Source organism: Strongyloides ratti, assembly GCF_001040885.1.
Source record: "Strongyloides ratti genome assembly S_ratti_ED321, chromosome : 1".
Taxonomy (NCBI): domain Eukaryota; kingdom Metazoa; phylum Nematoda; class Chromadorea; order Rhabditida; family Strongyloididae; genus Strongyloides; species Strongyloides ratti.
The window spans coordinates 5,485,896-5,501,557 of record NC_037307.1 but is presented as its reverse complement, the minus strand read 5'-3'; the positions used below and the strand labels follow the sequence as shown (position 1 = coordinate 5,501,557).

The window sequence follows — 15,662 nt, the reverse complement described above, 5'->3', positions numbered from 1 at the left end:
TTTTTTTTTCTTTCTTTCTATTATCATGTATCCCATTCATAATAATTTTGAGCAAATACACGAAACTGGCGAATGGTCCTGTCCTTGTTGTACTTTATTAAATCCTAAAAATGTTTTTATTTGTGGTGCTTGTGGTTCTAATACACCTAACCTTGGAATGAGAATTATTAATATAAATAATAATCAAAATAATTTATCATGTAAGTGTATATTATACAAGTTATATATATGTTATTTTTTTTTTATATAAAGTGTCTACATTTACCACAATGCTTAAAAATATCAGTAAAACAACATCCTCCATGCTTTCACATAATATTAATAAATTACATAGAGATATTTTTTCAAGTCATGGTAATAAAGAATTTTTTGAAAATAAATGGAAGTGCATTAAATGTGCATTTATTAATATGGGATCTAGAATTTACTGTGAAATATGTAATTATGATAGAGGAGTATTTAATTTTGCAAGTGGGGAATATAACATTTGTTTAAATTGTAATTATCATGAAATATATAATTTTGGTAAAAAAAATTGTTCATTTTGTTTTTCGAAACTGTCAAATGTTAACGAAACAAATAATTATGATTTTAATATGGAAACATCCACACTCCTTGAATATGAGTCAATAACACTTGAACAAAGTAGGCAATTCAATGATATTTATAAAAATATCTATGAAGATTGTGTTAAAAATAATGTTTCATTTATTGATGATAGTTTTCCTCATTCAAAAAAGAGTATCGGTGAACATATAACATCAGACAGGGGTCGTCGACAAATACCTAATGAAATATTATGGTTAAGACCAGCACAAATATTTACTAAAGATGGTTGTCGTTATCGATGGGCAGTTTTTCGTGATAATAATTTATTAACTACAGATATAGAACAAGGGTTACTCGGAAATTGTTGGTTTTTATCTTCATTAGCTGTATGTACAGAGAAATTTGAAATTTTAAAAAAAATTTTTATTACATCAAATTATCAACATAATGGAATATATTGTCTTTCATTGTGTATTGATGGAATGTGGAAAAGTATAATTGTTGATGATTTTTTTCCATGTTTTCCTGATACTAAATATCAAATATTTGCTGTTGGTAGAAGAAATCAATTATGGGTTCCTTTGATTGAAAAAGCTTTTGCTAAAGCTTATGGAAATTATGCAAATTTATCAGCTGGAACTTCTGCAGAAGGTTTCAGTGCATTAACTGGTTGTCCTACTCAACAAATTGATCTTAGAAATGAAATGTATAGAGAATGTTCAGATATTTTGTGGGTTAAAATAATATCATCAAAAGAAGCTGGTTTTTTGATGGGATGTAGTGCTGGAAATCAATTTCTTAGTGATAAAGAATATTTAAAAGTTGGCCTTCAAAAACAACACGGTTATTCATTTCTTGATACTGCAACATTAAGTAATGGGACAAAAATTGTAAAATTACGAAATCCATGGGGTAAATTTGTATGGAATAAAGAATATAGTAACAATTGGAGTGGATGGAATATAGATGAAAAAAAAAGATTAATGCCAAATGGTATTGAAGCAGGTGTATTTTGGATGCCATTTGATTCTTTTTGTAAATATTTTACAATGATTGAGATATGTAAAATAAGAACTAACTGGAAAGAAATAAGAATTCCTCTTAAGGCATGTCATGATTGGAGTAATTTGTTTAAATTAAAAACTATAAAAATAATTGTAACAGAAGATACAGAGGCAACTTTTGTATTACATCAAACTAACTCAAGATCTAAAAATAGTTTACATGATTTATTAATTGTTATTTATGAAGAAAATACTTTATATGGTGGTCCTGGAAATATTATTGCTTATTCAGAACATAGTTTATTACCTTTTGTCGTAACAGAAGATGTCTTTTTAAAAAGTGGTATATATTTTGTTAACTATTTTTCATTTTATAATTACGGAAATGAATTTGAAATATCTAAAAACGATGAAAGCAAAAAATGTGACTTAATTGTTTCTATTCATAGCTCAAAAATACTTCATGCTTCTGTAATACCTGCATCATTTTTATTTTATCAAAGATCTTTGGCAAATTTTATTAAGACATATGGTGTTATGGAGTCTCCCTCAAATACTAATGTTATATTTTATAAAATGCAAAAAACATCATGTGGAATTATTACGTATGTTGAGAATATTGATAAAAATAAATATGCATTTATAAAATGTAAAGTTAACAAACATACAAACTTATTAAGAACTAGACAGTATGCCTCAACACACGACATAATACCACCATGTTCTGGAATGATTATTCATGTATTCACACAAATGGAACCTTCTCAAAGTTATGGTCTGGAGTATACTTTAAAGTGTTCTTTGCAATACTTTCAAAAAGGAATTATAGAAAAAGACCAGTATTCAAATACGGTAAACAATCACAATAATCCAGATTTAAACCAATGTTATTTAAGAGCACTTCATTCTCCATTTCCAATATTGTAAATATGACCCTGCAATAATATTATTTTTTTTGCACAAAATTTTGTAAAACAATTATTTAAAAAATAAAAATTGTAAATTAAAAAAAAATACAGCTAAAAACTACATTTGTGAAAATACTTATTCTAATTTTAATTTTAAGAAATTTGAATATTAATAAAAACATAAAATTAAATATATAATTTTTTTAATGAAAAAAGTTTTAAATACAAAAGAGATTATAATGTTAAAAAAAAAAAATTAATAATTATTATTCAAACCCCTCGTCATCATGATGGGTAGTTTCTTTTTGTGTAAGAACTGGGGCACTGTCAACTTCCATTTCTGCAGTCTCATCTTTACTATTGGTTTTTACACTCTTATTAGTTAAAGATTCGTCTTCAGTAACTTTTTCAACAGGTGGATCTTTGTTAACTTCACTAACATCTTCCATGATAACATCATCACTTCCGTTTGTTTCATATGTTTCAACATTTTCTTTTGATTCATAATCACTAGCCATAAAAATGGCAAATTTAGGCTGCACTCCTGTAATTTTCTCCTTCAATTCAGAAGTCAAAAATGGAGCTGGAGGAACTACACAAGTTTGGCTAGCCACAGCAGTTTCATCTTTGACTGATAAACGCCTTAGTAGATCTTTTTCTGGGAGATTTATTTTTTTCAAAACATTAGAAAGATGATCAAGTGTTGTTGGAACACGAGATGAGTCAGACTTTAAATCAGTAACTAAATCTTCAAGTTGACCAATAACTTTTGTCATTAGTACTCGATTTTTTATTTCAGTTTCTTTATCAACCTTGAAATCAGTAGTTTGTTGATTGTCAGCTGAAGTATTAGAATCAATGTTTTCTTGTTTCTTTATATTTTCAGCTTTCTTTGCAATTGAAAGATCTATTTGATTTGAAATGGAATTAACTCGCCTCAATTGTTCTTCTATAATCAAAGCTTGTTCTAAAAGTTTATGACGTCTTTGCATAAATTTGATTTTATCCTGTAAAGAAATCGTAACATTTTTGGTCTCCTGGAAATATTCAAATGGCTTCTTTAAAATAGCAAACCTTGGATCTTCAAGAATATCTTTGTAATAAGAATAGCCATGAATACATATTCCAAGAAGAAGCCAATAATCATGACGACGATGCCAAACTTCATATTTTTTATTATGTGAAGCAGTTTCTTCTTCCTTTTTCCAAAGAGTATGAAGTTCAGTAAATCCACCATCATTAATATTAAACACACAATCTTCAATTTCCTTAACTTCTTTTTCTTTAGAACATTCTTTATTTTCAACTTCTTCAGACATTGTAACATCTACAGTATTTGCTGTAGCAACTGATTCATTTACAGGTTTCTCGTTAATTTCAGTATCATTAGTTTTTTGCGCTTGAACAAATTCATTAGGTGTCATATCTCTACTTTGACTCTGAGAATTTGCTTCCATTCCCAATTTTGTTGCCTTATCTATAGCTTCTTTAATCTCCGGAACAGACCATTCACCATTCAATGATTCAAACTCATTTATTTTCTTTCTAATCAATCCCATCATCCCTATTCTTGACAAAATATGTTGTTTATTTAATCCCTCCCTTGGAACACCATCACTAAAAAATTCACTTTTTGTTGATGCATCTTCACATAAATGCCGTAAAAACAATGCTGCATACACTTTATATGCTCTTTCAGATTTTGATTTTAAATCTTGTACAAGCCATTGAGATTGATAAGCATCATTTGGTGGCATACCCCACCTCATAATTGATTGATAAAATGCTTTACGTTGACGAGGATTGAAACCAAGAATTTCTATTTGTCCATTTACTTTACCAACCAAAGGTGGTAGAACATCATCAACATAATTTCTGCGACGTTTAAGTTCATTTGCTGCTGAATCTGAATCACCTTCATCAGAATCACCAGTGTCATCAGAAAAACTTTCAGAGTAATCATCGTCATTATCTTGAGTATTATTTTGCCATTCTTGAGTTACCGTGTTTGTAGCATAATTAACTTGTTTTCTAATTCTCTTACCTTTACCAAGTTTTTGAAGTTCACTTTCTTGGTCTTGTTCATAATGATGTCGTAGAAGTTTTTCCCAATAATCAGGATCAGCTTCCCTACCTTCTTGTTTAATAACTTCTCTTTCGACTTCCTCATCTTCTTCTTCCTCTTCAACCTCTTTAGTTGCATATGTAGCAACTTTGAATGTTGATAAATATTCATCTGACCAATCCTTTTTATCTTCAACTTTTTCATTAGGATCAAACGGTTTTCTCTCTAGTAATTTATCAATAGCTTCGTCATCCCAAACAATTGCATTTTCACCAGGCTTTCCTTCTGCATTCTCGTCATTATTTTCATCATCTTTAAACAGTTCTTCTGTTCCCCATCTTAATACATCATCCAACTCCGTTTTAGATAAAGAAGGTCCCTTGTTTGCACTGTTAGCACGTACAACTAAATGATTCAATAACATTTTTTTCTTAGCAACAGAAGTAACTCTTTCTTCAACAGAATTTCTTGTTACAAAACGATAAACTAAAACAGTGTTTTTTTGACCTAATCTGTGAGCACGTGAAAATGCTTGAGTGTCATTATGTGGATTCCAATCAGAATCATAAATAATAACAGTATCAGCGGTTGCTAAGTTAATACCTAAACCACCAGCTCTTGTAGAAAGTAAAAATATAAACTGTTTAGCACCAGGAGCGTTAAAACGATCAATTGCCTCTTGTCTAATTTGTCCAGTAATTGAACCATCAATTCTTTCATATTTATATCCTTCAGCTTCACAAAAATCCTCCAAAATATCCAACATTCTTGTCATTTGACTAAAAATTAAAACTCTGTTACCTTGTTCAAAAAGTTTTCTCAACATTTTCTGCATAACAACTAATTTACCACATGCTTTTACTAATGAATTTAATTCATACATTCCATTTGCTGTTTTAGGTGCTTCAAGAGAAGCTTTTGAAAAAAGAAATGGATGATTACAACATTTCTTTAGTTCCATTAAAATATTTATTAATGAAATAGATGAAGCGCCTTTTATACTTAAAGCTTCAAAATTTCTTGTCAAAATATTTCTATAGTATTTTCTTTGCATTGGTGCTAAATCGACAGGAACAATAAGTTCTGTTTTAGAAGGCATTCCTGTTAAAACATCTGCCTTAACTCTTCTTAACATATGAGGTCCAAGCATTGAATGAAGTTTTTGAATCTGATCTTCTTTAGAAACATCTGAAAATGCTTGTGTAAAATCTTCCAAATCACTAAAACTATCAGGACATAGAAAATTTAAAAGATGAAACAATTCTTCAAGGTTATTTTGTAATGGTGTACCGGTTAACAAAAGACGGTAACCTATATCATATTCACGTAAATTTCTAAAAAACAATGACTGATTATTTTTCAATCTATGTGCTTCATCAACGACCACAGCACCCCAATGAATTGATGACAGAATAGCCTTGTCAATATTAACAAGTTCATATGAAGTTAGTAAAACATGAAATTTAATGCTATTTGGATTTTTCATTCTACTAGCTTTTGTACCACCCCTTACAGCACCCTCTACGAATGAAAATTCATGTTCACGAATTATAGCTCTTGCATCTCTGTCACCAGAATAGGTCACACAGTAAAAGTCTTTACACCAAGTATGTGCTTCACGCTCCCAATTCAACAATGTAGATAAAGGTGCCGCAACTAAAAATGGTCCTTGACAAGCATTTTCTTTGTAAAGAGAATATAGAAAAGACATAGCTTGAATTGTTTTACCCAAACCCATTTCATCAGCAAGAATAGCATGAGTACCTTGATAATAACAATGTCTAAGCCAATTTATACCTTCAAGTTGATATGGATGAAGATTACATCCACTTTCAGAAATATAATCAGGTTGTACATCATGTTTCTTTCTTATATCATATACTACTTTTTTCTTTTTTGAATCATCTTCAGTAATACCACTTTCACTTTTCTTAGCTTCTATCTTTTTTCTTATAATCTTAGGAATTTGCTCACCAGTCATATTATGTCTATGTTGCCAGTAATTAATAATAGCTTGTTCATATCCAGGAATTTCAAAGTCATCTCTTTCCCAAGTTGATTTATCATAAGCCATCTCTGACCATTTCACCAAATAATCATACTGATTCTTTCCATAGCTAACATGATTTATGATTCTTTGAATAACCAACCAACATGGCTTAATTCCATATTTGTAAAATCGATCATACAACTCCAATGGGTCATGAGCTTTATTTTTTCGATGAACTTTTTCCTCTCCATCACAATTGTCGTCATCATCATCCTCATCTAGGTAAGGTGGTCGTTCTGGATCATTTCTTCTCCAATATGTTCTCCAATGCATTACATGATGAACTTCCATTGCTAAATCTGATACCCATTCACAATGCCAATGTGATTGATATTTCCACTTTAAAAATAAATATTTTTCTTTTTGAGGCTCCATTTTATGTGCCGGTCTCAAATAAGTTATTTCTTTGATTTTTTGCAAACTTTCTGGGTCGTTACCAGTTGGTAATTGACTTTTTTTCCATGGTTCTGGATATGGAATTTCTTCATATTTCCATGACAACACTTTTTCTGGTTTATTAGGAGGTTCAGGTACAACACAACGAGGACAAAGAAAGTCATCATCTGGAAGTTCTTTTAAAGCTGGATTTATACAATACGCATGAATACTATATGGACAATTTGAACAATATAAAAGATATTCTCCTTCCTTAAAATTATTTTAATTAAAAGAAAAAAAAAACTATTTTAAAAAATACCTTACAAACATAACAAAATTGTTTATGTTTTGCTATTTTTTCTTTTAATTCAATTTCTTCTTTACAACCCGGACACATCCAATCTCCTTCTGGTGCTTCTTCTAAATTTGGATCAGAACAAGATAAATGATAAGCTCTAGGACAATAATCACACAATAAAATTTCACCATCACCTTTGCATGTGTAACAAAAATCGTTATGCTCAATATTTTCTAGTTTAGGTTTTTTTATTTTTGCTGCTTCAGCAGCAGCTTTTTTTTCAGCAATCTTACGAAGACGATCTGCTTTTCGTTCCTCTTTTTCCCGTTCTTCTTCATCAAGTTTACGATCATGAGCCTTAAGATATGCTTCAAACTCATCGTCAGAATTATCAAGAGTTATATTTTGTCTTGAAGATTTTCCTCTTCCCTCTTTAAAAGATTTTTCCCTACTATTTGTTTCTCTACTATCTCTTTTTCCCCCTTTACTTCCCATATAAGATGATTGAAGTTCTTGAAATTCTTTATATTTAGCTGTTATAAATGTTGTTAATTTTTGTGGTTTAGCACCTTGATTAGTAGATTCAAAGATATTACGGAATACTGATTGATATTGACGATAGGATGTAATTTCTTCAAAATCTTCATTAGAATATTCTATTTCAGTGTTATTTAATCCTTGTTGTTCACATATCTCATCTACAGTCTCTCCTTTTATGATTTTCTTTCCTCTTCGAGACTTTGTATTTTTAGTTTTTCTCGAACCAAACACTTCTTCATCATCAGACGGAACAACAGAGTCATCCTTATTTTCAATTTGAGATCCATCTTGAGATTCATCTCCTTGCATCACATAATCATTGGAAGACATATTATAATCTATAAATAAAATTAATTGTTAAAAAAACTTAAAATACCTGCCTTTTTTTTTATTATATATAAAAACACTAAACTAATAAGAAAGCGCGCAAAGCAAAGTATACAAAGATTGGAGTATAGTTTTATACAACAACGCGAATGTCTATTGACATGGAGCAAAAATTGTAAAGCTTGTTAAATAATATATATACAATGCGTAATATGTGACTCCACCCTACTTTTTATTTGGTTCCAACCTATTTCAATTGGTAATGACATAATGGATTGAGATTGACAAAATAATAAAAGTAGAAAAATTGTGTTATATATAACACACATTTTTGCCGCATTTTATTAATAATATATAGAATGGTTATTTTGAAGAATTAAGTACATAGAGAAAATGTTTACGGTAAACAAAAAAAAAATAGAGAAAAATGAACTTATAAAATAGAATTTTTTTTTTTTATAATAAATAATTATGTTATACTATACTTTTATTATTAAGATGTAGTTAAAATAAATTTTTTTCTTTGTATAAATACTAGTAATATTTATTAATCAATAGAAATGTATGTTAGAAAATGTAATATAATATTAATTTATACTTATTAATGGTATATACTTTTGAGTTAAGTACATTTTACGTTAATTTTTTTCAATCACTAATATCAGTGTCATCCCACGGAACAAGGTCTGTCCTCATTTTTGATAAATCTTTCCCTTCCAAAAAATATGTTAAAAGTGTCCCAATACCTTCAATTCTTACTCCACCACGTTGTTTACAAATAAATTCAGGAAATTTCTCCGATAACAATTGATGACTTTTTATTGTCATTTGAATATGATCCGGAACACCACTTTGTTCCATTTTAGAAGCAATCGCTGCTGTCTGCCCAAAAACACAAAAACGTGGTGCTTTCAAACCTATTACACCAGAAAAAACTGGACCACTATTGAAACCAAATCTACACTGTAAATGTTGTTCTGGACGATGTGGAACTTTATAACTTAATAAAAATTCTCTCATTTGTAATGTCATATTAGCAATATTTTTAACATTATTATATCTTGATGGTTCTGGAAGTCCACAACTTACAACATAAGCATCACCAATTGTTTCAATTTTAAAACATTTATTCTCCGTAATAATTCTATCAAAATTTCTTGCCAATCCAGAAAGTAACTCAACAACTTCCATAGGTAATATTCCACTACATAACGAGGTAAATCCAACAATATCTGAATTCATAATAGTACAATATTTATATGTTTTTGCCTCAATTTGCCTTCCCATTTTTATGTCATCTGCCACAGATTTTGGAATTAAATCTAATAATATTTGTTCGGCACGTTGTTGTTCTCTCTCTAATTCACCAGTTCTTTCTTCAACTAAATTTTCTAAATTATTTGTATATTGTTCTAAATTTTTTATCATTTGATCTACCAAACTTCCTGGCATTTTTAAAGTTGCATCAGTTATTTTTCTTGCCATATTTGAGTCAGGGCGAAGTGATGCATTTCCATTGTAACATTTATGCATTAAACTTATTAAATCAGGATGAACATCTTCATGATTTTCAGGAATTGTTGGATATAAGGGAATCAATTCCTCAGCTTGTTCATTAAAAATACCAAAATCTTCATCATTTCTTTGCATTCCATATGAATCATCAATATCAACAACTCTTTTTTTAAATAACATTTCATATAATATAATTCCAAATGAATATATATCTTGTTTTTGACCATCAGGAGTAGAAAATTCTAATTTTTCAGCTTTATTTGTATGCATATTATTTCGGATTGCTTTTCTTAATTCTGGAGCATAATAATGTAAATCACTATTTAATATAATTGGAAAATCTTTTTTACCAGCTAATATACCATGAGATTTCCATTTAAAAAGCATTCTTGCAGTACAACAACCTCCAACTTTTAAAATCCAATGAGAATCAATCCAACAATTTGATGGTGTTAAACCACCATGATATTGTAATGATGATGAATGAATATAATCTAATGCTTTAAGGATATCTCTAACAAATGCTCCTGTAAAATCTTTTCCAATATCAACATCTCGTATAATTTTATCTTGATGATTAAAAAGCATTGATGAAAGATTTCCTCTCATTGCACATTGCCATATAAAACTAAATTCATTTTTTTTGTTATCCATACATATTCCAATAAAAGGATTTATATTATCGTGAATAGTTTGACGAAGCTAGAAAAAAAAGTAATATAAAATAAAAGATAGATTAAAGAACATACAGTAAAAAGTAATTGCATATCTTGTTTATCATATACCATCTTTTCTTTTAATTGATATGGTTCTACAAAAACATTTCCTGTACCTTTTATATTTCCAACAAAACAATTTCTTAATAATTCTCTCATTTTAACTTTTGTATCAAATTGTTGATTTACACTATGCATACTTATATTACTTTGTATTCCTCCATTACTTCCAATTACATGACAATCATCTTCATAAACTTCTAAATCTTCTGGTTCAATTGCCCATGGCATGTTTGCTGTTTCACCAGTTCTCATACGTCTTACAAATATAAATATTAATGTTACTAGTAGTACTGTAAGAATAACTGCTGCAATAATTATAATAGTTCCTGTTTGATCACATAATTCACCATCAAATCCACATGATGGCATATCTTGTGGTAAATCTTCTAATATATGTGCATCAGTATTTGTTATTAATGATTTTAATGCAAGACAATTTTTATTATAAGATGAATCTACCTCTTCAGATATACATGTTTCATCAATACTAATTTCAATAAATCTATTATAACCTTTAACTACTGTTGAATATTCTATGGCATCTATTTTATATGGTGCAACACGTTGATTTGAATTATCAAAATATATAGGACCATAAGGTCCCTCAATTTTATTATTTCTTATATATTCCATTAAATACATTGCATATTGTGATGTTGAAAATATAGTAATATTATTTGATGAATGAGCATATGCTTTTGTAATCATAACTAAATATGTATATATTGTTTCATAAAGTTGTAAATAAAATAATATACTATTATCATTTACTTGTAGAGAATATTTTTGTTTTAAATTATTTATTTGTTCCTCTGAATAATAATCATTTTTTAACTATTTTAAAAAAAAATTAATATTTTTAAATCTATTTTAAAACTTACAATAATTGTTCTATCAAATAGTCTAAGAACATCCTCATCAATGGTACCATTTTTTGTTATCCATGGATCAGAAGATTTTGGATATTGAAAAAGGAGAAATATAATTGTCATATAACTATTTGTTTTCATATTATTTAAATCAGATGCTTCCATATAAACTTTATAATTACTTAATGATGAACCAAAAATAGGTACAATTATTCTTGTTTTTAATTTAATTCTTTGTAATAAACTTTCCATATAAACGGAATCATTAATTTCTTTTTGACTAACAATTATACATTCTGTAATAATTATTGAGTTAACTTGAAGGATATTCATTAACGTCTGTAAAGTTAAATCTTCCTCATTTGTTCCAGAAGTTCCTTTAAATTTTGACATACATTCACTACAATAAAGTAAAGCTACTTGTTTCCAGTTTAATGTATTTAAAACTGTATATAAATTTGCAGCCATATTTGTTCCACTTTCAGTGGACATTTGCACTATCTCATTGTCAAATGCTTCATTAACATATTCATTCCAAATATTAAATTCTAGTAAATGTAATTGTTTAGAAATACGAGAAGCAATTCTTAGATCACCACTACATGTTGGACCAATAAATGTATCAACACTTCCTCTTTCAGAATTTAATTTTTTATTATTATAATATATTTGTGATAAAATATATGCACCTTCACCACTTCCAATAGCATCCCTACATTTTGGTATGATATCAGAAAATATGGGATTAATTGAAAATAGTAGTAATGGGTTTTCATTATATATATTATTAATTGCATTTGAAAAAAATGTTTTTGCATTATTTTTCCATACATCATCATAAATTACTCCGACATTCATTGTCAATGGTTTATCATGAGAAGGTTCTTCGTATATTGTTTGTGATGACACAAGAATGGTAGAAAAATACAGTATAAAAAAATATTTAGAAGAATATCTACCGTTTAATGAATTAATAAATTTACCAAAATAAACAATAAGTCTAATAGAATTATAAACTATTTTATTATAAAAATACATTTTTTTTGGAACAAATATATAAATAAGCCTAAAATTATATGATAGTATTAAAAAAAAAGTTAAAAAAAAAATTTAATAGTACAATAACTTTATTTTAATTAAATTATTTAAAAATGTTTTTTTATCCCAAAACAATAGAGGAATCTTCTTAAAACTGTATTCCTATGTTATCATTGATTGTTTCCATAACAACAATTTTTCATTGTTTTAGTCTTCTTTTTTTCACGTTTTAAACAATTTTTATATTTATTTAATCCTATAATATTATTAAAAAAAATTAAAGTATTTTTTTTGTTTTATAAAATTATTTAATTTTTAAATAAATAAAAAATTTTTAAATACACATTTATAAAAATATTAAACTCTTTTAAATATTCTTTAATAATTTTCTTAATTACCAATAATATTAGATAATAATATGAATATTATTTTATATAAAATAAATTTTTTTAATTATAAACAATGGTAGACTTTTAATTTTAAATTTAAAGTTTGAGTGGTTATAATGTCTATGAAATAAATAATAAATAAACACTTGACAAGGTTTGTTAAACTTATTGAAATGTGTTTTGGTTGGCAAAAAAAAGTTAATAATAAAAATATTATTATAATTTATTACTAATTTTTTTATATAGATAACCATTGTTGATTAAAAAATGTTTGATTGCGTAAGTTTTTTTTTTAAAAAAATTTAAAAAAATATAAATAGGTGACATTTTATTTAACACTTAACAGAATTCATTAAAAAAAATTGTAAGTTATAATTTTTATTTTATTATTAATTATATTTTTATAATATTTAATGGCCAGAGTAAAAAGTTTATAATCATTTTGTTTGCTTTGATAAATATTTCCATTACATCATAAAATATTTATATCGTTAAGTCTACCCAACCAAAATTAATTTTTATAATTTTTTTTTAAACTGTGCAAAAATACACTTATAAATATGTTTTGTATAAATCAGGTAAAATATTTAAACACACATGATTTATCATTTGGATAATTTAAAGTAAAAAAAAATTATAAGATATTATTTTTTTTTTACTCCTCTTTTTTTTTCTAATAAATTTTTAGAGTAACTTTTATAATTTAATAAAACAATTTTTTTCAAAAATCTTATAATATAACATAAATAATTGTGAAAAATTTCATTAATAGATTGTTGAATAAATAGTATCCATTTCAAAAAATTTTCTAAAATGATCAAAATATTAGTCAATTTCTTTGGTCAATGATTACAAAGATCTCATTAGCTCTTTTATATATTATATATATTGAATAATCTCTGGCATATACTAATAAAGTTAGGTCAACATTTCTCCAACCTTTTTTTGTACTATATGGTTAATAATTTATATTTTGAACTATTGCTTATTTTGTTTTAAAATATAATTCAAAGTTTAATTTAAACTGTCTTTTATAAGAAGATAGTTATTTTATCATGTTACCAAAGAAAAGAAGACAATTAGATGTTGTAGAAGTAAGTAATTTATTGTAAAAAAATTAATTAATATAAATTTTAGGATAAGCATAAAAAATATTTACCAAAAAAACGTAACTTGTTAGCAAAGAAAGATAATAAAAAAGATTTTAGAGTAATTAAAAAGAAAAAAAAAGTCAAAAGAATTAAAAAGAAAAGTATAAAGAAAAATGTTTTGGTAGAAAAAATCAAGGAAAAATTTTATATATTTAATCCTATTGAAATAGAAAGTATAAAGACTGTTTTGTCTCATGAATTTTTAATTAAAAAAATTGCTACATATATTATTAAACCTAAGGATAGGTTCAATTTTTCATTAGTTAATAAATTAATTTATAAATCAATCGATGGAGTTCCATTTGTTGGGTCACAAATTTTAAATAATAGACGACTGTTAATAGAAGTCTACGCAACTTCTATCAATTCTGCTGGAGGTTCAATTTCAGTTTCTATAGCTAATGCCTTACAAAAATTTATATTTTTTGATAGTTATGCATCTGATGGAAATTTTGCCAAAATGATAAAATTTTGTAAGTATTTTAAAAATCAAGTTCAACAGATTTGTATTGAAAGAAAGGTAACCAATGAATTACGCCAAAATTATATTGAGGTTGGGTGGCTTCCATTAATTTTAAATGAAATAAATAAAGAAAATTTTCCAAAATTAGAAATTTTATCATTCTGTTATATATCTTTTAAAAATAGTGGATATGGAAGTTATGGACATTTTCCACTTACAAAAGTATGTTTTCATGAATGTGAATTTGGTAGTGAGTCTCCTTTTATATTTCCAAAAAAGATGGATCAAATATATTATGATTGTTTACATAACATTCCAATAAAACTTTTTTCAAATATAGATACTTTAGAAAGAGGTGTAGGAGAATGTAAATATCATTTAAGTTCAGTTGAATCATACAATACATTTATTAATTTTATTCAACAATCAAATATTTTTGAGATGGAGGCACAATTAACAATGAATATGTTAAATTTTCAAACTGTTTTTTTGAAAAATCGTAAATATGAATTTATTGAATTGAGAATAGATAATGGTAGAACTATAAAAGCTTTAGGTAATTTAAAACATTTATTGGAATTGAAATTGGAAGATCTTAAAGAATTTATCTTGGTTTTTGTAAAAACACCAATTATTTTATCTAGAGAATTTGTCTCAATTTTGTGTGAAATATTAAAAAAGGCAAAAAATCTTAGAATATTAAGATTTTGTGGTGATTATAGGCAAAGAGTAAAATTTACTGAAAATGACACTGAAGAAAGAATATTTGGTAGTATCAGTAAATCTGTTACTATATTAGAGGTATCTGTTGGAAACTGGCATACTATTAATAGTATGACTTTTTTGGCTAAACGTCTTGTTAATTTAGAAGTTGTCATACTAAATAGTATCATATTTCCATTCTTTGATATTCCTACAATATTTAAAATATTTAAATTCATAAGAAACTTTGTGATTTCTTTTATTGAAAAGCGATCTAAAGAAATAGGACATCAATGGATAGTAGAATTCTTAAATAGTTTAAACTCTAGTAGTGGTGTTAGAAACTTTGATTGTCTTATTGTTTATCTTGCAGGAGAACAATTTTATCATTCAATTGTTGATATAATTAAAAGAAGTACTATGAATAAATTTAATCAAATTGATTTAAATTTGTCTGAAAATGGTGTATGTGAATTTACGGCATGTTGGAGCGCTCATAATTTGCGTGTATTAAGAAGATTTACAGATACACGCTGTCGACATTGTTGTGCAGGAGAACAAAATAAGATATTATGTTCATTTCGTAAAAATTAATCTCTTTTTTTTTTTTTAAATTTTTATTTAGCTTTATGAATTT

General features: G+C 26.8%; 3 protein-coding genes across 3 annotated transcripts; 2 read left to right on the top strand and 1 right to left on the bottom strand.

Annotated features, from left to right (window-relative positions):
* Positions 1 to 25: 25 nt before the first annotated feature.
* On the top strand, positions 26 to 2,480 carry SRAE_1000175900 (Calpain-15; the record flags this gene model as incomplete). The annotated part of the gene is made up of 2 exons (XM_024648754.1): positions 26 to 200; positions 253 to 2,480. 2 exons carry the CDS (start codon positions 26 to 28, stop codon positions 2,478 to 2,480), a joined length of 2,403 nt encoding a protein of 800 aa, XP_024502700.1.
* A 247-nt stretch (positions 2,481 to 2,727) lies between these two features.
* SRAE_1000175800 (Guanylate cyclase) lies at positions 2,728 to 12,140 on the bottom strand (the record flags this gene model as incomplete). Its single annotated transcript, XM_024648753.1, has 6 exons — positions 2,728 to 7,224; positions 7,274 to 8,130; positions 8,173 to 8,198; positions 8,796 to 10,336; positions 10,384 to 11,247; positions 11,295 to 12,140. The coding sequence occupies 6 exons, from the start codon at positions 12,138 to 12,140 to the stop codon at positions 2,728 to 2,730; spliced, it is 8,631 nt and encodes a 2,876-aa protein (XP_024502699.1).
* Positions 12,141 to 13,764: 1,624 nt separating this feature from the next.
* Positions 13,765 to 15,619, top strand: SRAE_1000175700 (Hypothetical protein; the record flags this gene model as incomplete). The annotated part of the gene is made up of 2 exons (XM_024648751.1): positions 13,765 to 13,803; positions 13,847 to 15,619. The coding sequence occupies 2 exons, from the start codon at positions 13,765 to 13,767 to the stop codon at positions 15,617 to 15,619; spliced, it is 1,812 nt and encodes a 603-aa protein (XP_024502698.1).
* Between the last annotated feature and the right edge of the window lie 43 nt (positions 15,620 to 15,662).